The sequence below is a fragment of the Amblyomma mixtum genome, chromosome 2 (genome assembly GCF_055824585.1).
Source record: "Amblyomma mixtum isolate Tamu chromosome 2, ASM5582458v1, whole genome shotgun sequence".
Taxonomy (NCBI): Eukaryota; Metazoa; Arthropoda; class Arachnida; order Ixodida; family Ixodidae; genus Amblyomma; species Amblyomma mixtum.
Genome location: NC_143013.1, coordinates 283,825,456 through 283,851,508, shown reverse-complemented (window position 1 = coordinate 283,851,508; position 26,053 = coordinate 283,825,456). Strand labels below are relative to the sequence as shown.

At 48.1% G+C, this 26,053-nt stretch overlaps 1 protein-coding gene across 1 annotated transcript; it reads right to left on the bottom strand.

Moving 5' to 3' along the window:
* Positions 1-26,053, bottom strand: LOC149364289 (sperm-specific sodium:proton exchanger-like). Its single transcript, XM_089570070.1, has 15 exons — positions 25,977-26,053; positions 22,337-22,572; positions 21,257-21,352; positions 20,598-20,692; positions 20,416-20,476; positions 15,691-15,903; positions 15,422-15,604; positions 14,053-14,217; positions 11,625-11,750; positions 10,797-10,892; positions 10,036-10,215; positions 9,399-9,536; positions 7,751-7,948; positions 4,566-4,733; positions 1-177 (listed from the first exon to the last, which is right to left on the bottom strand). Exons 1-15 carry the CDS (start codon positions 26,032-26,034, stop codon positions 142-144), a joined length of 2,049 nt encoding a protein of 682 aa, XP_089426196.1. The 5' UTR covers positions 26,035-26,053; the 3' UTR covers positions 1-141.

Here is a 26,053-nt window from a genome sequence, read left to right as displayed (position 1 = left end):
AAGCGAAAGTGAATATAAAAACGAAAATAAAGAGAGAATGAGGAAAATTATAGGCCGTGTCAGAAATGCAACTTTTCGCTCATGCCTGCTTCGCAGTGCAGACACGTGTTGTGCTCCGTCACTCCTTGGGCTTTGCACGGGTCACACCGATTCCGCTGACCGTTTCGTAGAATACGCCTGCAGGAAGCAGAAGAAAAAAGCGGCGATGATCCATTCGTCAGTCCACATCCCCTATTAAGCCGAAACTCGAAAAACAGCTTTTGGAACATATTAAACTTAAAATAACGCAGGCTCCAGCACAGCATGCCGATGGCCCTGAGACGTCCTCTCATCGCCCAAGTGTCGCTATCCTGTCAAGTTGACGTATTTTTTCTGTACTGAGTCCCATAGTGACAACATATTCCCGTGTCAAACAGCGTATAAACACCGAATAGAGTTAAATATTAAGATGCTGCGTTATGAGGATTATCATCATCAGCCTGACTACGCCCACTGCAGGGCGAAGGCCTCTCCCATGTCTCTCCAATGGACAACTTGCAAAAATGCGGGAAAGCTGATATACAGGAAGATGTTTTCAAATTAAAAATCCTCATTCACAGACACGTTTTCGCTTGGTTAGCGCGAGGGGAGATGAGTCAGCAGCCCTGCACTGTGTCCTTCTTCGAAAAGGTGTGCGGGGCTGCCCCCAAATCTGCGTGAACCTGAAGCCCCGCCGGACATTGCCAGCTTCCGAGGTAGAGTGCAAAGGAAAGTTGTGCAAAGGTTACAATGATGCATTCCCATGACGAGTACCTGTCTCGACCCGCTCCTCTCGTTCGTGCCTCGGCTCTATTGTGTCCTTTCAACAAAATCCCCTCCCATACAGATGAAGGGACGTCTCTCCTCTCCCTTTTCGAAGAAGAATGCGAGGCCGTCTGCGTACGATGGTTTTTGGTTGGAAAATTGTAGAGCGCGCTCGTTATTCTGCAAGTTGTCCATTAACCTGGTTCTTCGCCAGTTGCGGCCACCGTATCCCCGCAAACTTCATCTCATCCACCCACCTAACTTCCTGCCGCCCCCTGCTACGCTTGCCGTCTCTTGGAATCCACTCCGTTACCATTAAGGACCAGAGGTTATCTTGCCTTCACATTACATGCCCAGCTCAAGCCCATTCCTTCATCTTGATTTCGATTAGGATGTCATTAATTCGCGTTTGTTCCTGCACTCGCTTAGCCCGCTTCCGATCTCTTAACGTTACCCAGGATTATATGGTGTTGCTTAGAAAGGATATATTGCCTAATGGACCAAAATGTCCCGAAAGGTGAGGAGAAAGGTTAGCGTTTAATGGGTGACCTAAGTGCCCAGCTACACGGCAAAAAAGCAAGCGCCGCTGCCTGGCTACGTTTGCCAAAATAAATATATGCTGGCTTGATCCCAATCATTTTTATAAGGGCCTCGACCTATACATTAACATCTTTTTTTTTGTTACCCTCAAGCCGCTCCTGTTTGTAAAGCCAGAGGGAAAAGATGACGGCTGATGAATTTTAATGGTTTGGTTTGGTTTATTGGGGTTTAACGTCCCAAAGCGACTGAGGCTATGAGAGACGCCGTAGTGAAGGGCTGCAGAAATTTCGACCACCTGGGGTTCTTTAACGTGCGCTGACATCGCACAGCACACGGGCCTCTAGAATTTCGCCTTCAAGAAATTCAGCCGCCGCGGCCGGGATCGAACCCGCGTCTTTCGGGTCAGCAGCCGAGCGCCGTAACCACAGTGCCACCGCGGCGGGGCTGAATTTTAATGCGCATGACGCAAAAGCAATGGCTAAAGAACGCAAGGATAGTCTTCGCAGGCCTGTGCTGATGAGGGATGTAAGTGATTGTAAGAGTAGACAAAATAAAACGCGTTTAGAACCTGTTCTAAAACAATGAGAGGCTTGATGGGGGATAGATCTATGTAATTCTTGATATAGTATCGTATACTCGAGTAAATACGGAATATTCTTTGAGTTTAACTATCGCAACGTGTACCCAAATGCTTGTTTTCATCCGAAGCGTGTGTGCCGCGCAGTTGTCGGCGGAAGTTCTCATCGCCGGTGGATAAACGTTGCAGCGCCGGGAATCCACGCAGAGCGGAAGACGGCAGGAAACGAATGACGCTGATTTATCGTTCGGCGCCGTATAATTTAGCTGCTTGAAAGGGGCGGTATCTAATATGCAAAGAGCGACAGCCTATTTCCTTTCCCCAAAGAAATGAACTGCGCAACGTTTCGATCCCAGTGCGGCGTACTGTCGCGGCGCCATTACAGAGGCGTTAGACAGTGTTACGATTGTATGGATATAACATATATTACAGTGCGGGCAGAGAAAAAGAAAGAAAAATGTTGCCCTGTCTGTATGGATATAACAAAGAAAAAAAGGTTTCCTGTCCTAGCGTTTTGGATACGCGGTCCTGGCGTTCGTAGCAGTGGTGTGCGTCGGGCACACTGCTAGGCCGCCACCGTCCATAACAAAAAAAAAAAAACATACCAAAAGAAGAGACGTAGAGAAAAGAAAAAGAATACTGACTATGCTAAACTACGGTACATTCAAGTAGAACCATGATGTCGCGGTTCATTTTCTCCCAGTTCTCTCTCTGTCTCTCTCCTTATTTCCCCCGTTTCCTTCCCTTTGTCCTCCTTCATAACGCAGGAAGAAGAGGGGCCAGAGCTTGAGGCATATACACAAACAATGGAAGAACGACACTCTATACATGGACGCGGCAGGACCGGTTAAAGGAATCATGACGACAGCAGCTAGTCACAGACTCGGATGGCAACTCCAGAGATGGCACACCAGTCTGGAGCAGAGACCCAACCCATGCAGAGGAAGCAACCATTGCGGTCGCAGTAACCACTCAGAAACACACGAATATACATAGTAACGGATTCGCAAGAGGTGTTCAAGAACTACATCAGGGGCAGGAGAGGGCAGACAGCCATCAGGATACTGAAGGGCATCGTGGGAGCCGAAAGGCAAGCAAAGCTCATATGGGCACCAGCGCATCAGTCGGTAGAGGGGAACGAAAGCGCACATGCCTCAGATCAGCACTCCTACCCCAGGCCCCCCACACAGTGGCATAGCAGCTGACCTGCGCCACATGGTACGGTCTTCCAAGACAACACCGGAATAGAAAGGACACAAGAATCTACGGCTGAGCTGTGAGAGGAAATGATCTCCAGTTTAGACCCGAAAGTTCCTCAGGAGCTGACCGAAAGGGCAAGAACGGCTGCAAGATCCAATAGACTTTCGCAATAGGGGAGCTCTTTGAATGAATCCGCTTTGAATTTCAGCAGCGGGCAACTTAAGCCGCTCTTGCCAAAGATCGTCTTATCACGGAAGAGCAGCGTTTGTGAATGCGGTGTTTAAATGTCACATTTGTTGACTTTCTGGTTTAGTGGTTAGTTTAATTCTTAAATAACACCCAAGGCGACAAAATAAATAACAGCGTTGTCTGTAAACGAGACAGTACGGTTCAAAAAGCAAGTGGAGCTGTACTGCTTGTGTCCACGTAAACTGATGATTCGTGCATGGACTGACTTAACGCGGCGGGTCGCTGTATGCGGTCGTCCACAACTGGATACTTGCGAACTGACGAGTACGCGCAGGCAGCGTAAAGAGCTGTCATGCATGTACCTGTGCCTTCTTGCACGTGCGCAGTAATGTAGCCATCACTCTAATGGGATGTTCTGCAGAGCTATGATTTAACTACATCCATAGCACCGGAGGAGCCCGTTCACATCCGCACGACATTAGCTTGCCTGATAGCTAATAGCGCCCGTAGGTTCGACTCCACTGTGCGATGCTGTATCATATATAGCCCGCGGATATAAAATCCTCGACAGCACCCAAACCCAGTCCACGTGTATCATTCTGTTCAGGCACACCTTGACATCACTCTCTTTGGACTGCGATGAGTTTTAGGTTACAACGTACCACGCCGTTGGCCCTGAAGAGATTCATCCATGTAGATGCAAATGTAAGGAAAAAAGCGTCAAAACTAAAGAGTGCAGGCAAAAAAATGGCTGGGGTTCAAAGTGTCTTGAACCTAGTTATACGAGCGAAAGTTCTGTTAAGCATGGTCTGTCTCAAATCACGAGTCAAGGGTCGAGATCAAAAGTCAAGGTCAGGTACCCAACGTTCAGTTATATGGTCACGTAGTCATACTACCATAGCTTGAGCCATACCACCCCGTAGTTAAGTTCGATTCGACCTTGTGAGGCATTGAAAGTCATTGTCGATGCGGTGCCCACTGTCTCAAATCAAATGTCATGGTCAAGGTAAAAGATCAGTGTCAGAGGTCAAGGTCAGGACCCACTGGTCATAGTCATGTGATCACGCTGTCATACTATCATAGCTTGGGCCAAACCACTACGCAGCCAAGCTCGGTTTGACCTTGTGGAGCATTGAAGGTCATTGCCTCATCTGCATCGAAATCGGGATGCCTTCCGAAGTATGCTCGCTCTAAAAAGTTGCTTATAACAAACAGCAACAGGAAGGCTGAAAGTACAAGAGGCTGCGACGGTAAGTATTTTGACACGCCCACCCACCTTGGTGAGGTAGGCCAGCTCGTCGAAGTGGAAGGCTCCGCCGCCCTGCTCGTTCTCCTCTTCGCCGCGGCGCTGCTCCCGGAGCACCCAGTCCACTTCCTCCGGCAGCACGTAGTGCTGGTTGGCGATGATCACCATCACAGGGCAGGGGCGGCTGTACACCTCGCCCTGCGCGTGAACGGCAGTTTCCTTTGCGGAACACAACAAATGACGGGGAAACACACAGACAGACAACGCGGGACCCACCGTCTGGTGATTTATTTCCTGAAGGACCTGTTGGGATTGTGGCACATGTTCGTAAAGAGTATTCCGGCCCGAAGAGGAACATACGGTAAGAAAGAAGACACAGGTACATGCCAGACTCTTCTTCCTAAGCATTTACAGTCCTTTTTCAAAAGTGTCTGGCCCGCAATGTTCACTGTCCAGCCACGTAGCACGACACTTACAGTAATCCTGATATTCCCAGTGCCTGGGGTGCTAGACGACCTCTTGTCCACACCCCTGCAGATCTATGGACCATCAAAGGTGCCGTAAGTGTCCTGCTACACATTCTAAGGAGTTTTCTAAGGAGTATTCTACTGCGGACTGGTGCGCCCGGGCAGTGATTTTTTTCATCGTGACATCTGGGCCGAAGTGACGGGGCCACAGTAAACAGCCTCTTGCACACCGGATCCACTCCAGCCTACGTTTCGTAGATTTAGGACTGTCTGCGCGATGTCGATCACAAAGAGAAACTGAGCAGTGAGCACAGGCCGCACAAGAACTTTGTTTACGCCGTAAATTCGGACTGCTCCTTTCTGTTTTGTTTGCGCACGGCCAAGCCATGATTACGGGGCCGTATTCTCAGCGGCGTAGACAACGCAACCAGCTCCATGGCCTGTTCCCGCAGCTCGGATGTCATGCACCTCTCAATAGCCGCCGCTTTACGAACCCGTGCCAAGCTGCCCTTCGACCCTGGCCGGTCCTCCTGAACCTCTCTCCCGGCTACGTCAAGTGACGTGATAGCACATGTCGAGGGACCTGGGGAACTTTCGCTCTACCTATACAAGGCACCACCAACATGTACTAGCTCTCTCTTGCCTAACGCGCAAAATATAAGCTTCCCTACATAAAGCTTTTCCTCTTACCGAAAATTTGGAAGCCGGAGACGCCGATGTCGCTAACCCAGTCCCAGCAGGGCCTTTCTTTTTACGTTAACACGTTTTGGCGGGCTAGTTGGTTAAGCATCTTGAATAAACAGCGCGAACGAAGACGAGCACAAAAGACAAGGGAACGGACGACACAGCGCTGACTAACAACTGAGGGTTTATTGCTGATCATACAAGTATAAATACATAGATGTCGGCAGAGAGGGAAATATATACAAAGTGCAAAAAAAAAACATAAATGTGACAACAGCAACAGAAGCGCGCCAGAAACATCTATGTATTTATACTTGTATGATCAGCAATAAACCCTCAGTTGTTAGTCAGCGCTGTGTCGTCCGTTCCCTTGTCTTTTGTGCCCGTCTTCGTTCGCGCTGTTTATTCAAGAATTTCTTTTTAATTCGCGCTATTCCTCAAGCGCCATTGCGTTCATTCGATCCGGAACCTTCTTTCAGAGTATTTCCAGGCGCATGTAATATGCGTAACATAGCGTAATTTTCGGTCCTCTTTTTGATGTTTTTTTTCATCTTCGGTGGGATGTTAAACGAAGCCTGCACAGGCTATTCTGAAGAGGAACCACGAGTTGATAGTAATGACCACATACAAGACCTGTTCAAGCATGGACCACATGCGCCACACTTAGCGGGAACACTTGAGTGCGTGGCATTCCAGGGCCATCTGCAGACAGTTTCTACTGGGCCCTGTCCACTTTATGGTCACACTATCTATGCGAAGCGTCCGCAGTCAGCGCTGCGCAAATTGCGCTAGAGTGTTCCCGCTAAGTGTGGTCAACCCTGCACGTTCGCAAGGCTTTATCAAGTCTCCTGTGTGAAATATCATTGTCGAATGTCTAGCCGTAATTTTTGCAGTGGCCGCTAGAGGATTCTTATCTTAATGGAGTTGGGAGTGGGTGGTCCCGAGAATACGATGCGTTCGTAGGTCAAAAGAATGATTGGGCGCTTTAATAAAAATGGCGAAGAGGGGAACGGGGAGGGGGGGGGGGGGGGGGCGCTGCAGATGTCGCTGTCATTTCTTCGTCTCGGAGGATGACAAAAAATTGGCAGTTGTTTTATTTAGCTGCACTGAAGTAAGTGGAGCACATTTCAGTCTTCCCCGTTTCAGTGTCGGTTTGCTAATGAAACTAATAAGATTAGCGTTGTGTGGCCACAATTGCTTCTTCAGCTCATTTTCCGAGAAAGTGATTGTAGAGAGCCCCGCCACTAAGGAAGAGGAACTTGAATTTTAGAACTCAATGCTGTGGCACCTAAACGAGAACTCCCCTTGCCCAGAATTGCTGTAAGTACGGATCTACGCGATGGCAGTGGTCATGTAGTTAAGAGTTCTTGAATCACAACAGTCACGAAGCTCCCTATAAAGCACATGTATCGAAATCCGAAACTATGCAGTAAGTAGAGCACAATTCAGTCTGTCCCGTTTAGGTATCAGCTTGCCGCTGAAGCGCATACTATTAGCGTTGTGCGGCCGCAGTTGCCTGTATTTTGATTCGCAGTTTCGTAGCTGGTATGATCAAAGAAATAACTCTGGATGCGGACATACATGAGCTCACTCTAAGCAGAAATGAGTAAAAAATTCGCTGTGGCTTAGCTTGGTCAAGCCCGGTAATTGCGAAAGCAATATCCGTACCTACGCCATGGTACAGCTCGTAGTGTAGCTGGTGGTGGTGCTTGTGGTTAGACTTGTGGTGATGCATCGGTTATACAATCCAAACCAATCCCATCCAATCCAATTCAATCCACTCCAATCCAATCAACTCCTATCCAATCCAATCTAATCTAATGCAATCTAATGTAATCTAATCCAATCCAGTCCAGTCCAATGCAGTCCAATCCAGTCTGATCTAATCCAATTTAATGCAATCAAGGTCAAATGAAGGTCAGTGGTGGTCACCGCCGCGGCACGGCAAAGGCGTGAAAGTGCAAGTAGTATTGCTTTCGCAATAAAAGGAGGTAAGCTGTTCTACAGTGGACAGTTTACTGATATAGTCATATTTGTGTTTCGAGTGCAGGGTATGCGGCGTACGGGAAAGACCAGCTTGGTGACGGTGCGCGGTATGTACTGCGGCGCCACGAACTCCATCTCGGTGGTGGCGTCCAGGGCGCGTCCCTGGATGAGCAGCAGGTCCTCGATGTCGGGGCTCACGTGGAACTGCTTGGCGTTCATCAGGTCGGGCATCTGCATGCGCTCCAGCCGGTTGTTCACCTTCTCCGTGGGCCACGTCTGCGCAACAACACGGGAGATGCCGTGCACACATGTAAGGCAGCACACCGTCTTCTCGCTCGGCGCCGCGTTGCCGCCGAGAGTCTGTTTGGTATAGGATGACTAAATTCAGCATTCAGCAGTCAGTTGCGACTGCTCACGCAGCGATAAATATCCACTGTTGTTTTGGTCAGAACACTCCGTCTGGGCAGATGTACGGGGTGTCGATGCCTTATTTGGAACCATACCATGCTTGTGCCTTAGGTGGCCATGCCGGTTGATGCAACCCCGATAAACTGCCTTTGCTTTGCTGGCGCAGTTAACACGGTATCGTTCTAGCTTTAGCATTTTAGTAGCGTGAGGAGTGGTGTCAGTACGTTCCTCCTGGTTCCTTTCATACGTTTGTCATACGGTCGTCCATATAGGCGTTTCTAACATTCCAAGAAAGACCGTGGGCTTAATCGGGATTCAGCTTTGTTTCTTTTTTTTTAGGTTGCCATCTTATAAATATAATTTCCGGGTTCTCTGTCGCGAAATTTCCTGATTGGGCGAGAGAAGTCACGTGGCCTTCTGACGTCATCACAACCAGCTGTCCACCGTGGCAAGTGGCAACCAGCTCACCGTAATGTGAGCAAGCTGCCCACCGTTGCCAGATTCAATGCATTTGCCCCCTGCCCACCATGGCGCTGCGCATGAACCTTACGGGAGCTCCGGAAGAGCAACCTCGATCTGATAAGCCCTATACGATGACGGCGCTTGAAAGCCACCAGCCGGGGCAGTGGCGCATCGCTTAACTGCTGCACCACTGCGCCAGGAGGGTTATGAGCCCTCCGCGCGATTTATGAATGTGATTGAGTGGGTAGTGACGCAATATCCACATGACCACCAGTGGGCCAATCATAGGGCACCGCCCAATTTGAAAATCTGAGGACCACCAAAATTAAGAAGTTGCTCCACTCCAGAAAATTTATTAAGGTAAATTAGTGGGAATAGTGGGTGGCTTAAGGCAGATTAGTGTGAGCCGGATTAGTATAATTTCATATGATGATCTAATTTAAGGTGCTCAAACATTCATGCAAGGCTAACGGAATCGGTTCCAACTGGACTTTTGACGGGAAAATCGCAAGAATAGGCAATTATTGCAGACACCATATCAGGCAACCTAAATGATATCGCAGTTTTTTGTTTCAGAATGTGGTTAATTAAAAGGCCCCCACGTTTTTTCTTCTGCTGAGCGGAAGAGGAGGGGGTGCAGGGAATTCAAGAACGCTTGCAGACACAGAAAACGAGGCAGAATCTGCGTCGTGACACTATAAACGGAAGCCTACTCTTAGCAACTTAATGTGAGGTCTTGTTCTGAAAAGAGTGTACAGTGTTACTGCACTTATCAATTTCGTGCGGTAGACAGGCACAACTGCTGTTTCAACAATATAACGTCCACCGTCGCTCGAAGGACGTGCGCCTGCCTCACCTGGTACTGGGGCTGCGACTGGAGAAGGGGCGTGCTGAGCGTGGAGCAGATGAAGTGCCACAGCTGGTAGCGGAAGCTGGGCCACGAGGTGAACACCTCCAGCGCCTCCAGCAGCCGCTCCTTGGGGATCAGGTAGGCCTGCGTTGAGCCCGGTATATAACGTATACAGCGCGGATTTAGGGCATACCCGGTATTACGAACAGGATGGTGATCCCCGACTGTTTCGCAAATTCGAATTTCGATTATATAACCATGGAGTGTACGAGGTTTAGGTTTATGGGTTTGTTGGGGTTTAACGTGCCAAAGCGACTCAGGCTATGATGGACGCCGTAGTGAAGGGCTCCGGAAATTTCGACCTCCTGGGGTTCTTTAACGTGCGCTGACATCGCACAGCACACGGGCCTCTAGAATTTCGCCTCCATCGGAATTCGACCGCCGCGGCCAGGGTCGAACCCGCGTCTTTTACGACATGCTAACTCGAGAACACCTAATCACGAGTAACGGTCGACCTGCGAGCTTACAGGGACGGCTAAGATAACCTCAAGAGGGAGGGAATAACGGGAGTTTAATTAAATGGCGCGCGCTCGGAAGAGGCTGCAGCGTCTAACGATACAGGTGTGATTGCTGAGTCCCTCACGTTGACGGCCGTCTCGGCGGTGACCGTGGTGACGCAGGGTTCGTCGGAGACGATGCTCAGCGTGCCCACGATGTCGGGCGCCATGATGTAGTCCTCGAAGTAGCCGTCGCTGTAGAAGTACATGAACGAGGCCGAGTTGGGCAGGGCCCCGTGAGCGTTATCCGTCACCTCGCCGCACACCTGCGCGTTAAAAGAAAAAAAAAAAGAAAACGAGAGTTACGCTCATCTTTTTATTTACTTGTGCGCTCTGTACAATGATTCCGATGAACAGATCCACCCTTTCAGAGAAGTGGCATTCCCGCTCCCCCCAAATGTCGATTGGCATGCCGAAGAGCAATGGTTCTCATGACTGGTTTTTTGCGGTGTCCGTTCACAGATATACTGTTGAAAGCATTCGCATTCCTAAAACGGACGATTATTTTCGGCGCAGTGCTAGAGCAAGCATAACAAATCATTTGTTACTGGTGGTACGCGGTGTCACACACGAGGCCTTCAGAATTCAGTAACGTTGGTCTGCGTGCAACGGATGTGTCGATACGCAAATGGGGCGAAAGACGGTCTTTTCTCGAGTGTAAAACAAAGCTGGCTAGCGTTGTCGTCGCGCATGCGCTCTTCGTACCATGTTTAAATTACGACCCGACTCATAGAAAGACACACCTCAGCGCTATAGCTCGCTGCGGCTTCCGGAATAATGGCTGTGGTGGTACAGCCTGAAAGAGGCTTGAGCGCGTGACGATCATCGCTGCAATTAATGCGCTCACCTTCACAATCCCGGAAGTGGTGACGACAATGTGTGTGTCCTCGTACTCTGGTAGAATCTCCACACCGGGTCCAAACGACATCGGACGGATGCTCATCTGCGCAGAGCAGGAGAGATGGAATTACACTGTCGGTAAACATTGGAATTAGACATAGAGCACGCATGAAAAGTTCTGTTTTGATAAACTAGCAATCTTTATCTATTACAGCGAGAAAGGTGTGCGAAGAGCTAGGCGGCGGCGTAAGCGAGCTCGCAGTGTCGTTTCAATCAATCAATCAATCAATCAATCAATCAATCAATCAATCAATCAATCAATCAATCAATCAATCAATCAATCAATCAATCAATCAATCAATCAATCAATCAATCAATCAATCAATCAATCAATCAATCAATCAATCAATCAATCAATCAATCAAGAAGATGAGAAGGGTACAAATACCAGCATCCCTTCCCGTGTCCGGCTTTCTTACGATGCCGTGCAGCCATAGAAAAGATTTGGCGAGAAGTGTAGCAGTGAAATGAAATTTGAGCAATAATAAATTATTACGCCCGCAGACCACGATTGCCGCATTTTGGTGTAGTTAGTGTGGCATTCTCGTGAAAAAAGCGGTACAGATTAAACCGCCGATCTCGGAACCGTTCCTGTCTACGCTTGGGACGTAGGATTAGTGAAATAAAATGAGAGATTGCAGCAGTTTCGGGTATAACAGAACACTCCAGGGGCACTCCCGACATAGTCATAGTGAGGATACGCAAAACTGTGCCGTAGTGGTTAACTCATACGTCACTTATGACACGTGCTCATGCAGTGTAGGCATGCGCGTACCGCGAGGAACTGCCTCAGCTGGTCGGTGCCCATCCAGGGAACGGAGCGCAGCACGGCGATGGGCTTGTAGCTGCTCGGGAAACTGCACGGAGCGAACATCACCTGCTGCATCGCCTCCTGAGCGGCCTGCGCGTGGAGGCGGGACAGTTATCTTTGCTTGCTATGAAAAAAAAAAAAAGAAGAAAAACACTGAGGAAAAGCGTAGACGGAATAGCGTAGACTGGTGGGCGAGTTGGCACGACATTCTAGGAAAAGGCAGCGCACTATAGCACAAACACGAGGGAAGAAGGGACGAGACACAGCGCTAAACTGACACATTGAGACACACTGAGGAAAAGGTAAGCTTTGAAAAAAAAATAAAAAAATCGAGGTATTTTACAAACTGCTTTTGGCTCTGCTATGAAGAACGGAGCAATAATGAACAACGGCATGGATTTGTTATGAGGACGTGCAATTAAAGCCACTGCAATTGGCCACTGATGAAACAACGCCCATGTACACTAAGTTATATGCGATTAGCGCTATGACTCTTTCATGGCTAGACCTATTTTCCGCTTCACATGACGGTTCCTGTAGGCCGCTGTCTTGGCTCTTTTCCCAGTTCCTTTCCAAGTTGCTCCTTGTCACGTCAGAGCGGTCGTTGCAATTTAGTGCCTCATGACCTCACATACTTTAAACAAAGTAAACACTAAAGAAGCCACCGCATATAAGACCGTGCGGCAATGCGATATCGTGTTATTCTTTTTTTTCTGTGCTTGTGCCATGTTTAGCGCGAGCACAATCCAGAAAGGACAAATCGGTGGAAACCGCGATTGTTCTACGATGAGCGTACACTGTACACACGAGTGCACCTATATGGGAGTAAAATTGCAGCAAGCTGTTCCCTAGTGCGCCTGCACTCTAAACATTAATACGCCTATATGGGAGTAAAAAGGGAGCTGTCCTCTATCGCACCCCTTTTTATAAAAGGGTGTGAACTAGAGGACAGCTAGAGGACCCTTTCGTTTTGACTCCCTTCCCTTTTTACTCCTCTATAGGCGCACTCTGCACACGAGTGCGCCTATATGGGAGTAAAATTGGAGTAAGCTGTTCTCTAGGGCCCTAGCTGTTCCCTAGTGCGCCTGCACTCTAAACATTAATACGCCTATATGGGAGTAAGAAGGGAGCTGTCCTCTATCGCACCCCTTTTTATAAAAGGGTGTGAACTAGAGGACAGCTAGAGGACCCTTTCGTTTTGACTCCCTTCCCTTTTTACTCCTCTATAGGCGCACTCTGCACACGAGTGCGCCTATATGGGAGTAAAATTGGAGTAAGCTGTTCTCTAGGGCCCTAGCTGTTCCCTAGTGCGCCTGCACTCTAAACATTAATACGCCTATATGGGAGTAAAAAGGGAGCTGTCCTCTATCGCACCCCTTTTTATAAAAGGGTGTGAACTAGAGGACAGCTAGAGGACCCTTTCGTTTTGACTCCCTTCCCTTTTTACTCCTATATAGGCGCACTCTGCACACGAGTGCGCCTATATGGGAGTAAAATTGGAGTAAGCTGTTCTCTAGGGCCCTAGCTGTTCCCTAGTGCGCCTGCACTCTAAACATTAATACGCCTATATGGGAGTAAAAAGGGAGCTGTCCTCTATCGCACCCCTTTTTATAAAAGGGTGTGAACTAGAGGACAGCTAGAGGACCCTTTCGTTTTGACTCCCTTCCCTTTTTACTCCTATATAGGCGCACTCTGCACACGAGTGCGCCTATATGGGAGTAAAATTGGAGTAAGCTGTTCTCTAGGGCCCTAGCTGTTCCCTAGTGCGCCTGCACTCTAAACATTAATACGCCTATATGGGAGTAAAAAGGGAGCTGTCCTCTATCGCACCCCTTTTTATAAAAGGGTGTGAACTAGAGGACAGCTAGAGGACCCTTTCGTTTTGACTCCCTTCCCTTTTTACTCCCATATAGGCGCACTCTGCACACGAGTGCGCCTATATGGGAGTAAAATTGGAGTAAGCTGTTCTCTAGGGCCCTAGCTGTTCCCTAGTGCGCCTGCACTCTAAACATTAATACGCCTATATGGGAGCAAGAAGGGAGCTGTTCTCTATTGCACTCCTTTTTATAAAACGGTTTGGTTTGGTTTATGGCGTTTAACGTCCCAAAGCAACTAAGGCTATGAGAGACGCCGTAGTGGAGGGCTCCGGAAATTTCGACCACCTGGGGTTCTTTAACGTGCACTGACATCGCACAGTACACGGGCCTCCAGAATTTCTCCTCCAAAGAAATTCTAGCCGCCGCGGCCGGGCCGCGCCGCGGCACACAAAACGGTGTGAGCTAGAGGACAAATTACTCCCTTTTTACTCCTTTTTTAGAGTGTGAGGACAGCCTACTCCCTTTTTACTCCCATCAGTTAAGAGTGTAGAACAAAGCGTAGTGAGTACACGTGCCGTGGCCATATTCCTGTGCTCGCCGGTGTCCATGGCCCCGTTGCGCAGCAGCTCGTCGATGTGTCGCCGCACGTCGTTGAGGATGGTCTGGCAGGCCTGGCGGCTCTTGAAGGCCACGGTCACCCCCGGGTACTTGCTGTGCACCTCCACCACCTGGCGCAGAAGCTGCCGGGAGAAGGGCTGTAGCTTACAGGGTTAAACGCGAAACGACAGCGAGGAGCAGAGGCAGGGAACCTAACAGACCAGACTTACGATGGATTGCACTCTTTTGTACAGGCAGCGAGAACTCCGCGTGCACACCGTGCACACTCCATTGGTAAGAGGGCCTTTACAAAACGGTTTTATTACTGCTGCAATGAATACCTGTAACTTACTGATATACCGGGGCGGTGGAAAGAAACGCGAACAGACCGGAGCCTACAGGCGTTCCGCTGTTCGCATTTCTTTTCATAACTATTTTACTTCGGTGGTAGCAAAAAGACGCTAGAGTCGACCGTGATGCATTCCAGGACGACTCTAACGTCTCTTTTTTACCACATGTGTAAAAGCGCGATGAAAATAAATTCGAACAGCAGAGCGCCTATAGGCTCCAGTCTGTTCGCGTTTCTTTCCATCGCGATAGTACATAAAGCCTTAAAAGTATATACAATATCAAATAAAACTGCATAAATGAGTAAGGCACATGTTCCATGTCACAATAAAGGAAAGACGGCAACTTGAATTTATAAAAAAACGCGAGGAGCCGATATTGATGATGAGCTTCGGCCAAGTAGCGCCATGATATAAGGTGTTTCGCTACACAAAGTGGGGTCGAAAACCAATTTCCCAAGCATTTCGCCCCAAAGAAGCCGAGCGCCAGGCCACGGAAAAGCTTGTACCCATTGTATCACCCGTGGTTAGCCGGCGGCAGTGGAGATCGAACCCTGCAACTCCCACGAAGCTTAAGTAACGTGCCCATCAGTTCATGTTGTACGTAATCGAGGCTCGGCAACCACTTATTTCTACGGCGCTGTTACCAACATCGGTTGTTATTACCTAGTTGAAATGAAATAATGGACTTGGGGCAGGACATGGAATGCTCCGAACATATAACCGGTGTTCTAATAGTTTGGTGGAGTGGACACCAAGCAACTAAGGAAACGTGAAGACTGAGGTGGAGGAATTAGATCTAGGTGTTTGGTGGGATTGGATGGCCGTCAGCTGGCATGAACGATAGGACACCACTGACAGAGGCCTTTGTTCTCAATGGAATTAGCCCTGTTACTGATGACGATGGAGGCGGTGAGGATGAAGGTGACGTAGGAGTGCTTCGGCAAGCCTGCATCTACGCTTCCACCTGACGAACCATTCGGATGATTTGAAGACGCACCTCGAGACGGTTTTCGCCGGCGTGGACCCGTATCTGGTCGGCCATGAACTCGTCGACCGTTTTCCAGATGTTCTCGCGCACGTCTTCCTCGCCCTTGATGAGAGCCAGGCCGGTCTCGTACGCCGTGTAGATTATCGAGTCCATGTACCGGTGGATCAGGCCGATGCCCCACCGTCCGAGCTCCTGTATATTTGTGAGCCCATTACTTCCTCTTGAAGCCTACCGTCCTGTAGAATTGTTATTACACATTTGCCACGCCGACGAAATACCTCTGCGTACGGCGTGAAGTGCACGAGACGCAGCAGCATGGTGCAGACGAACATCGTGGCCAGCACCAGACGCACGGTCTCGCTGTCGAAGCCAAGGTCCAGCACCGAGAACATCACCTGTAGTCCGTAGAGGGCGCTGCACACGACTACCAACACCAGGTCGAGTAGATTGTCCTGGTCGATGCGCACGAACCGCTGGCCGTACACGAACACCTGCGACACGGCCGCTCTCTGATCACTGTCGGTCCGGAGCACGCGCAGACGGACGTGCGCGCTCCACCCTTACAAATTTTATTTTAGACAGATTGTCTATAAACTTCTGTCTATAAAGTCTATAGACTCTCTATAGACAAATCCTGGAGAACAACCTGTAGGCAATACAAATGCTATTGACAGTCTATAGACAATCTATAGATTTATGGCCATACACTTTTAGTATATTTTTGTCTATAGACTATGAATAGACAAAAATAAATCTATAGGAAGGCAGTAAAGTCGATAAGAAGTCTATAGACTTTCTATAGACCATTTTTATAAGGGCTGACCGCACGCCGTAGTGGAAAGCTCTTGATAATTTCGATCACCTGGGGTTCTTTAACGTGCACTGACATCGCACAGTATACGGGCCTCTGGCATTTCTCCTTCATCGAAATGCGACCGCCGCAATTAGGATAGGACCCGCGTCTCTCGGGTTAGCAGCCGAACGCTATAACCACAGAGCCACCGCGGCGGCTCGTAATTTTTTTTCATTCGCAAAGCGAGCAATGACAGACGGATGTACGCTTAATCGAGCCGAGCGGCGGTGGTGACGAGCAGTATAATCGACCCTTCAAAATTTCTTACTTCTGAGGTAGAGAGAGTGTATACGGCAACCGCGAGTCCTGTAATGAATAAGTTTAACGAGGCCGAATGCGCCTACCTGTGCCAGGATTGGCACCAGCCCCAACCACCCGATGGATGGATGGATGGATGGATGGATGGATGGATGGATGGATGGATGGATGGATGGATGGATGGATGGATGGATGGATGGACGGATGGACGGATGGACGGATGGACGGATGGACGGATGGACGGATGGACGGATGGATGGATGGACGGACGGACGGACGGACGGATGGACGGATGGACGGATGGACGGAGGGACGGACGGACGGACGGACGGACGGACGGACGGACGGATGGATGGATGGATGGGAGCGCCCCCTTCGAAACGGGGTGGTGGCAATATCCACCACGCTCAGCTTTTTTTTCTTTATTTTTGTTCAACTGTGTTGTTAATTCTCGTTAATATTCACCATCTTCTTTCACTACGGTTTCCTACACTTCTAACCTCATGTCACATCTCTACTTTTCAGCCACCAATCCTCCAATCGCTTTTTACTAACTTCCACTGCAGATTTATTTACGTGACCATTATTATTTTTTGTGTTTGGCGCATGATAGCCATAGTTGCTTATGCACCATAAAACCCCATATAACTAACTAACTAACTAACTAACTAACTAACTAACTAACTAACTAACTAACTAACTAACTAACTAACTAACTAACTAACTAACTAACTAACTAACTAACTAACTAACTAACTAACTAACTAACTAACTAACAAACTAACTAACTAACTAACTAACTAACTAACTAGCTAACATTGTTATCTTTAAAACCCTAGGGCCTCAGGAAGAGTGACTGTGCTTGCATTGACACTAGGATGGATACCATCACATTTGAGTATGAGGTGTTCAATTGTTTCTTGAGTAAACGAAGTAAACGTTGAGTAAACGAAGGCCCTCTAGCGGCTGCTGCTGCTGACGGCGCTCACCATGATGGACATCTCAGTGCCGAAGGCAGCCAAGTAGGCCGTCTGCAGGACCAGCGCCGTGTGCTCGTACTGCTGGCCGTGGGCGGAGAACAGAAGTACGCCGGCCAGGCACGAGGCGGCGCTGACGGTCACCGAGCACTGCACCAGGTCGTAGTAGGGGTTCTCGAAGAGGTCGATCACCCGCTCGCGGAGGCTCATCTGGAAAGAGCGCTCTCCGCCTTCGCCCGAGTCACCCACGCTGCCCAGGCCGTCACAGCCGAAGTCGTCGCCGCCGCTGCCGCTCTTGAGGACAGACTTCTGCATAAGCGCGCGTTGTGATCTGAGTTTAGGGAGTTAGGCGACAACTTTGACTTCTGTTCCTTATTTACATCAGTGACCTTTCAGTTTATAACATAAAAAACAAGGTAAGGCGATTTGGGAAAGAAAGTGTTTTATCTGCAGCCTCATTCGTCATCTCACCGCTAGACTCCTATACTGCAAAAAGACACTGACACGGTAGCCACATGGTGCGACAGGTGGCTGATGCCTTTAGTATCGGACATTTGCCAATCTGTTCTCGTTTTTCCGCAAACGCACTGTAATTCAGCATTCATACAGCAGTCCCGGTTGCCCCCACAACATCGTATAAATCCCTTGGATTACGTCTGATAACTTGGATAACCCACATCCAAACAATATGTTCGGGTGCCTTGTCTTGTAGGTTGTATCAGCGAAACCTCAAATCAGCATCTGGCGAAGTGAAAAAACTGGTTTACCAAGCATTCGTCAGTCCCAAACTTAAATTCGCATAATCCATCTGGCATCCATTTCAAGCATATCTCACCAGCGAACTCGAGGCTATCCAAAATCGTGCAGCCAGATTTATCTCCTCACAAGACTCGAAAGAAATCAGCATCACTGCGCTAAAAAGGGCCCTCTATAAAGTTGAGGTATGCCTGGGATATTAAAGCACGGCACGCCGCGAACACCCTCCAGCCATAATCTTTTTTAATGCACTTTGTAGAAGCTGAGATCTGGAGTCGAAAACTGAGTTTATGTCTTGGCTTCTTTCTCTCTCCTCTTTTTGTACGCTGAAAGGTCGGCGCTCCGCTGGCTCCACGTGCACCGCAGACGTGCGCGGGATTTCCCCGAGAGGCGGAGCTTCCTGACCCGCCGGAGCGACGCGGCAGACTGGCCGCGTTCATGGTAGCTGCGTGACGTCTAAATGATTCTAACCAATAGCCATCTCTTAACCGGCATACGTAGGGGTGTGAAACTGAGCAGGGCGCGTGCATGAAAAAGTCGCCAGAAACGATTCGCCAACTTTCGCGCGTGTTGTGGGTTCTCTGCTGCGTGTAGAAGTGTATGATTTGGTTCTGGTGTTCGTGGCAACACAATGCAATGATTGAGCGAGTTTTTCTACTCTCTAGGGAAGATGTTTCAGAGCCCCTTTATACAGTCAATCGCCCTTCTTAAACTTCAGTAACCGCGCATAATCTGTTGTCTTTGCCTGCTGCACAGCTTCTTCTACTGTCCAGCTTCAATACACCCACTGCTGAAACAACCGATCAAAATTTCCAATCGCCTTAGCCGCAACCACCCCATAATAAGTAACAAGAGCCGTACTTCAGCTTGAAGAGTTCTTTTTTTCTCTGACGCAATAACCATGTAGAATGTCCTACCAAACGAAATAGGCTTCCACAATGGCCCCAAACCATATCGCGCAAAACTCGCCGGTCATTTCAGAAAACGTTAACATTTGGTCGGTCTTACCATTAATCATTCAATAACTTTCAACTGTACCTACGACAGCACGTGCATTATTGTTGCTTTCGCAACAATACGCGAGTCGCCGAGCTATTTCGCAGTGCTGACGAAAGGCCATACTGCGCATGCGCGAGGAGCGATGACGTCACACGGCGCACAGCTGGCGCGCCGCCACTGTCGCTGCGCGGGTGACCCAGAGGTGCCGCCGCCGCGCTCGCCAGTTGCGCATGCGCAGTAGCGCAACTGGCGCAGTAGCCTGCGCAACTGGCGCAGTAGCCAGCGCAGTAGCCAGTTTTTTTTTTCGCTGCCGCGCGCTCTCCGTCGATCGCCACACTCTCTCTCTCTCCACGCTGCTTTCGCACTCTTCCAGGTTTAACCAGAACTAAACCACTGCCAGTTTTTTTCTGTATTTTTGCCCTGTCCTTGTATTTCCTTAATCTTATTTATTTATTATTTTAGCTATTTTAGTTTGTAATGTGTCTGTTCACTATGCCTGTATTTTAATTATGCGTGGTTTATAGTAATTGTAGCTCCTCCTTTCGAAATGCCCTCGGGCCTTTAAGCGTGAAATGAAATCGGACAGTGCAGTTAATTGCAGCTAAGAGTGAAGAAATTCATCTGAGATACCCGAGACCAACCGTCCATATTAAACAAATATCAACACATCAAATGTTTAACACCTGTTCAACTTCTACAGCTTTTTTACAATTTGTAACGCAGTTTTCGCTACAGTATTTTCTAGTTACTCATTCATTGTTTCCTTCCATTTGCTCACGAAGATGCCTTAAATTCTCATTATTCATGTGATTTGTGTCAATCTGTAACAAAAAAATGCAGTGTTTTTGCACACTTTTCCTACTGACCTACTTGTAAGTGTTTCTTATTTTTTTGTAAAGATTAATATTTCATGTTAACCTTTTTTTCATTATTATTATTAGTATTGTTATTATTTATTGCTGTCGTCTATGCTGCCTTGTAAGGGTTGCCTGGGCCTCGTCAAGCTGTTTGATTACAGCTTTTAGCCCAGGTGACCCACCAGCCTTTCTGGTAAATAAATCTCAAGTTCAAGTTCAAAAGTTATTATATAAAGTGGTGGGTAGCATGAACCGAACGAGATATCCAAGCTCTCAGTCGTTTACGAGGTATACTATACTTACCAGCCAGTTTATCCAGGGAGGCACAGCTATCAGTTGCCTTATCATATCGATGTTGAGGTACCTGCCAAGGATAAGAACAAATTTTTGGGCCCATGTAGTGCATGAACAAAGAAATCGCAACGTAGCTAGGATTTTCTATTAAAGCTTAATTGCCATCGATACTTAACGACACGCGAGCTTACGTTTTGCTCTCGTAGGGATACTGCAAGGCGGCCAGGAGACGGGCCTCCGTCTTTCTCTGGATCATTCCCGACCTGTACTGTTTCTGGTAGCTGACCTGTACAGGGCGAATACCAAACTCTGCACACACCAGGCATGGTTCGACATGCTGTGCCTTTACAAATGACTACAAATGCATGAACAGCAAACGTATCACTAAGTAGGTAGCCGCGGAGGTTTACTTTCCTTGCGCTCTCGTTTTACATGATACTTTGAAGAGCACCAGAAACTACATGCGTTAGTTACCTCAGCCGTTAAAGTCCTTTATTTGTAAACAGTGGAATATGTAATGGTCGACACTTACCTAAACTGCAAGACCTCATCCTTGAAGTAGCAGACGATTTGAACACTGTCGCTAGAACGATTTTGCACAGGAAGTGCAAGTATGCGTCATCGCTATCTATTCCTTTTATTTTTTTTAGATATTTTCTACGGTAGTCGCGTTACTAACAGTATCCACGTATAGGCATTATAATCTGCATGCTTTTCTGATTGCTGCTAAAAGAACCCATTCTGTTATTCTGAAACACTACTTTTCCTGGCCAAAAAAGAGGCTGGGTTCTTCAAAGCGGGTTTCAAAGTGGTATATACACTATATTACGAGCCAAACAAAATTACTCACTCTCTGTATGCGAATGGCATTTTCGATGGCAAACTCGTAAGCCTTCATGTTGATGGCTTCCTGTTCTCCAGTGCCGATATCATTCAAAATGTCATTCTGAAAGAAGGAGAGGAAGAAAGAATTGAATAGGCTTATCGATAGCCACCGCCATCTCACAGTTTGCGTGATATCACAGTGACAGTCTGAGACGGTGTGAAATCACTTTGCGGGCCAACTGTAACAAGCAAATGATCCGATAATCAGACCCTGTCACACGGGCACATTTAGTGTCACTTTAAGCCAGTGGTATCCGCCCAAAGTGTCTGTCATTCGCGAGGTGTCACTCGATGAGCTTCAGTGACACTCGCTGCAGAACGCAAGGTCCCCTTAATGGGTTTTTCGAACACGCTACACTTCGTCCGGCAAGGCGAGTGTGTAGTCTCAGCAGCAGCGCTCCGACGTGAAAATATCTTTTTTTGTTTTCAGAATTAAAAGGCCTTAAAATCTCCATCTCATTTTCTTATGACAGGAATAAAGCAAAAGAAATACAGTAAGCAGTACTGAGTCAGGATGCGGACGCATAAGGGCCCCACAGAATCCGCATAACGAATAACCTGCGGGAAAGGGTATATGTCCGATGCAATCTTGGCGCGTTGCGTGCAAAAAGTTTAAAATTGTTAAAGTGCTCCCCTTAGTGGATAATATTTCGTGACTGAAGGGGTAGGGGGGCGGGAGAGGGGTGTGACGTATGAGACCGGAAGCGGGCAAAGTGGGTGAAGGAACAAACGCGGGTTAAAGACAACCCTGTCGAAATCAAGAGGAAGAAATGGGCTTGGGCAGGGCATGTAATGCGAAGACAAGGTAATCGATGCTCCTAAAGAGAAACAGAATGTAGTCCCAGAGAAGGCAAGCACAGCAGCGGGCGAGCGAAAGTTAGGTGGGCGGATGAGATTAAGAAATTTGCGGGAATACGGTGGCCGCAACTGGCAAAGGAAAGGGTTAAATTGGAGAGACATGGGAGAGGTCTTTGCCCTGCACTGGGCGTAGTCAGGCTGATGATTATGATGATGATGAAGGAGGAGGCAAGGACGTCGCGTATACCCCCATCTCGGTGGCTTCGAGGTCTCGGCCGGCTGCGGCGGGCGGTTGCATCGCGGCGGCACGGGAGGCCCCCCGCAGGTCGCTGACGTAGGTGCGCCCGGTGACCCAGCGCCAGTCGACGGGCACGAAGCGGGCTTCGGCTCGCTCGGCTCGGGTCGCCACGCGGCACGAGTGGCGGAGGTAGCGCATCGCGTTGGCGAGCGTCAGCCGCTCCACCTCCGAGTCGGAGACGAAGCCTGCGCAGAGCGCGTGCACGGCCCGGGTCTTTAATTAAAAAGAATTAGAGTTGCACTTAAGCCTCCTTACGTGCACTTTCGCATTTCCAGTTCCGTTGCCTCCTTTGTTACTCAGTAATCTAATTAATCATTGATGGTAATCATTTCAATAGTTAATGAGACTAGGTACTTAAACATTAATTATTTGATTTAATTGAATAATTTCTTTTAAATAATTAACTTCGTCAATTATACTTGATTTTTAATTACGAATTAATACCATTTTTTTTGTTCGATCGAATTACCATTAATTGTCAAATAAGTGAAATTAATTTCATGTTTATTTAATTGCTTTATTTAGTAACTAGGTCATTTAAACTTTCCATTCAATAATTATTGATCATTACAAATCATACACTCTGGATGGTCGACAGTTCATGAGAACAGGCCGCTACGGTGACTAAGTGGTTATGGTGCTCGGCTGCTGACCCGAAAGGCGCGGGTTCGATCCCGGCCGCGGCGGTTGAATTTCTTTGGAGGAGAAATTCTAGAGGCCCGTGTACTGTGCGATGTCAGTGCACGTTAAAGAACCCCAGGCGGTCGAAATTTCCGGAGCCCTCCACTACGGCGTCTCTCATAGCCTTAGTCGCTTTGGGACGTTAAACCCCATAAACCAACGAACCAGTTCATGAGAACACGCTCTGTCCACAGCCCGTCGGATCGCATCCTGTCCACGCCGCTCATGAGGCAAGAAATGTTTTCGCATTAAGATGCGTCCTCAAGGGCGTAACGCACCGTAATCACCCTTTCCGCACCCTTACCTTCGCGACTTTTTATGAAAGGGCGCAATGAATTCAACATCGCTCTGAATGCATCTTCGCTGCTGTGATTACCGTTCTGCGGTATGCAAGGGTGAGAGTTATGGGTATATCAAAATAACCTTAAAATGCGTACTTTTTTCTTCTTTTTTTTTATGGCGTGCAGTGCAATAGTGGACGCCTGTGCGCCAGTTCTACAGTCAATGAGTCACGGCTGTACATACAGTGTGTCGTGTAATGTGTCGTGAAGATGCAGAGACTCTTCAACGAGTTATTCCAAAGGATGTCCCACTTATTTGGGTCCACGCTTCACTGATTCAGGAACTATACAGTAACCCGCCGTCGCCGTAGCGAGCAACATCAACATGACGCTTTGTGTGAAGAATGGAATAGGAATGCAGGAGAAGAATCCTTGCAGTATTTTTTGAGGCATAGACGTAACAGCACTGCAAAATCAGATTTTCAAAATAATGAGTGGGTTTTAGTGTCGGTAGGACCAAGGTTGGCTAACCTATACCTTGCTATAGGCTGTCAAAGCAGGAGGTTGGTGCCGCCTCGGCGTCTGCTTGGCGAAGCGAAATTGTATCTTAGTACATGAATTAATCGTGATTCAAGCCCGTAAGTTGACCTGGCAAAACAGAATTCGTTGTTTTCAGGGGCGCCGTATAAAAGTTGGAGAAATTTTCTCGCTCGTTGTCGCACCCAACTGCGACGAACGAGTACTTGCGAAACCTTCATCAAGGTGACGCAAAGGCGATGTTGCGCAGTGATGCACCGCCGCGGTGGCTCAGTGGTTACGGCGCTCGGCTGCTGACCCGAAAGACGCGGGTTCGATCCCGGCCACGGCGGCTGAATTTTGATGAAGGCGAAATTCTAGAGGCCCGTGTGCTGTGCGATGTCAATGCACGTTAAAGATCCCCAGGTGGTCGAAATTTCCGGAGCCCTTCACTGACCAACAAGCCCAAACAGCCACTTTAGCCCTTCACTACGGCGTCCCTCATAGCCTGAGTTGCTTTGGTACGTTAAACCCCAATAAACCAAACCAAACGTAGTGATGCGCGTCTGGAGGCATATGGGGTTTAATGTTTCGGAAGCTGCGCGTGGAATATGAGGGACTCTGCAGTGGAGGGCTCCGGATTGATCGCGATCACCTGGGGTTTTTCAAACGAGCGTTTCTGGTCCTCGGAATAGGATCCGTTTGGACCAAGCAGCGAAACGTCCAATTCACGGAGCCACCACGGCGGCTCAGAGATTGAACAGTGTGCTCCAGTCCGCGAAATGCGTAGCTAATCCGAACGAACTGACGCTACTTTCCCGACAGTATTTCAATTATAAACAATGGGGTACCTTCGAGGGAGAAAGAAAATCGTTCAAGCATAAAATTACACCGGCCAAAGTCAGTATCGATGCCTGCCATAAATTAGGTGATTGAAAATTCTCAGTAAGTTTTATAATTAATTTAGAAATTGATATATTACTTAATATAATATAATCATATCATATTGTCACGGAACAAAGGCACGAGGCTCCGTTCACAAGCAGTGTTCGAGCTCGAAGAGTGCCCGAGTCAACTAATTCCGTGTTTTCAGGTTACACCTGTACACACCAGGTGGCAATATAATAGCTTTATAAATTGGTGAAATAAGAGGAACTTTTTTTTTTTGTACGTAAATGGCTAGTGCCACAACTTCTTCCTTTTATGACTCCATTCAGTTCGTGCGCAGCTGCCAAAGCTACGGGTTCCCCCCAGCCAATCAGGCGGGGCCCCGACGCGAGAGAGTGAACAGCCGCAGCTATTTCCTCGCCTCGCTGGAGCGTGCGACGGCGCACAGGCGCATGGCATGCCGCTGAAAAAAGCAGGGGTCGTCAGAACACTTCCGGTCAATTTCAACCACATGTCTGTGAGACATTCATTAAAGCATCGAGAGAGAAAAAAAAGTTCGAAGCTGCACTGCATGCACTGTCTCGGCGTTGCTGCTTTGCCCCCCTGTGGTGTTCCGTATTATTTTAAGCGCATACTGAAGTGGCGTGACTGCTTCATTATGGCTCTGTCGCTTATTTGAAATGTGCGGCTCCGGTTGAAATCTGAAGGATGCCTGTCACATACAGCCGCACAAAGAACGGCATTATGACAACGCATGACGCCTACCATACCAAGCAGTTAGGACAAAAGCATTTTTTAAAGAGAAAGAATTTATGAACGCATATTTTTTTTCGTATATTTTAATACCTCTCTGTAACAATCAATATATCCGAAGATCTCCAGTCGACAGGCTTGCATTATTTTTTTTTGTTTTTTCTATCATCAAAAACGTTCCCCATAGGTTTTTGTGCCAGTCTTCACTGCTCGATGCAAGCGATAAAGATTTTGCTACGCATCGGAACAATGAGCAGTTTTCTTATAGCAATATATTTGTAGTTATAGTTATCGCAATATATTTATAATATTCCAATGTTCAAAATTTTTATCCAATAATGCTCGACATTCAAAGCGGCACTAGAAGCGATAATTGGAATTTTGAGGATTTTTGTCCGTGGTGTACAAAGCGACCACAGAACCCGATCGCACAGCTGCGCAGAACAATCTATGACCTGTGCAGCACTTACCAATCAGGGTCAATACGTTTTCGAACACCATAACGTTAATCAGGTCCACGAAGATCATGACGCTCGCGAGATGGACG

What these genes read in the sequence shown, in the direction of transcription:
- LOC149364289 (XM_089570070.1), bottom strand. Translation starts at nt 26,034, where the DNA reads ATGATCTTCGTGGACCTGATTAACGTTATGGTGTTCGAAAACGTATTG. An exon ending in CTCCCTGGATAAACTGGCTG is followed by an intron (nt 15,904 to 20,415) that starts GTAAGTATAGTA and finishes GCCGTGTCGCAG; the next exon opens with GTGTTCGTGTACGGCCAGCG. An exon ending in AGCTGGCCTACCTCACCAAG is followed by an intron (nt 178 to 4,565) that starts GTGGGTGGGCGT and finishes TGCTTCCTGCAG; the next exon opens with GCGTATTCTACGAAACGGTC.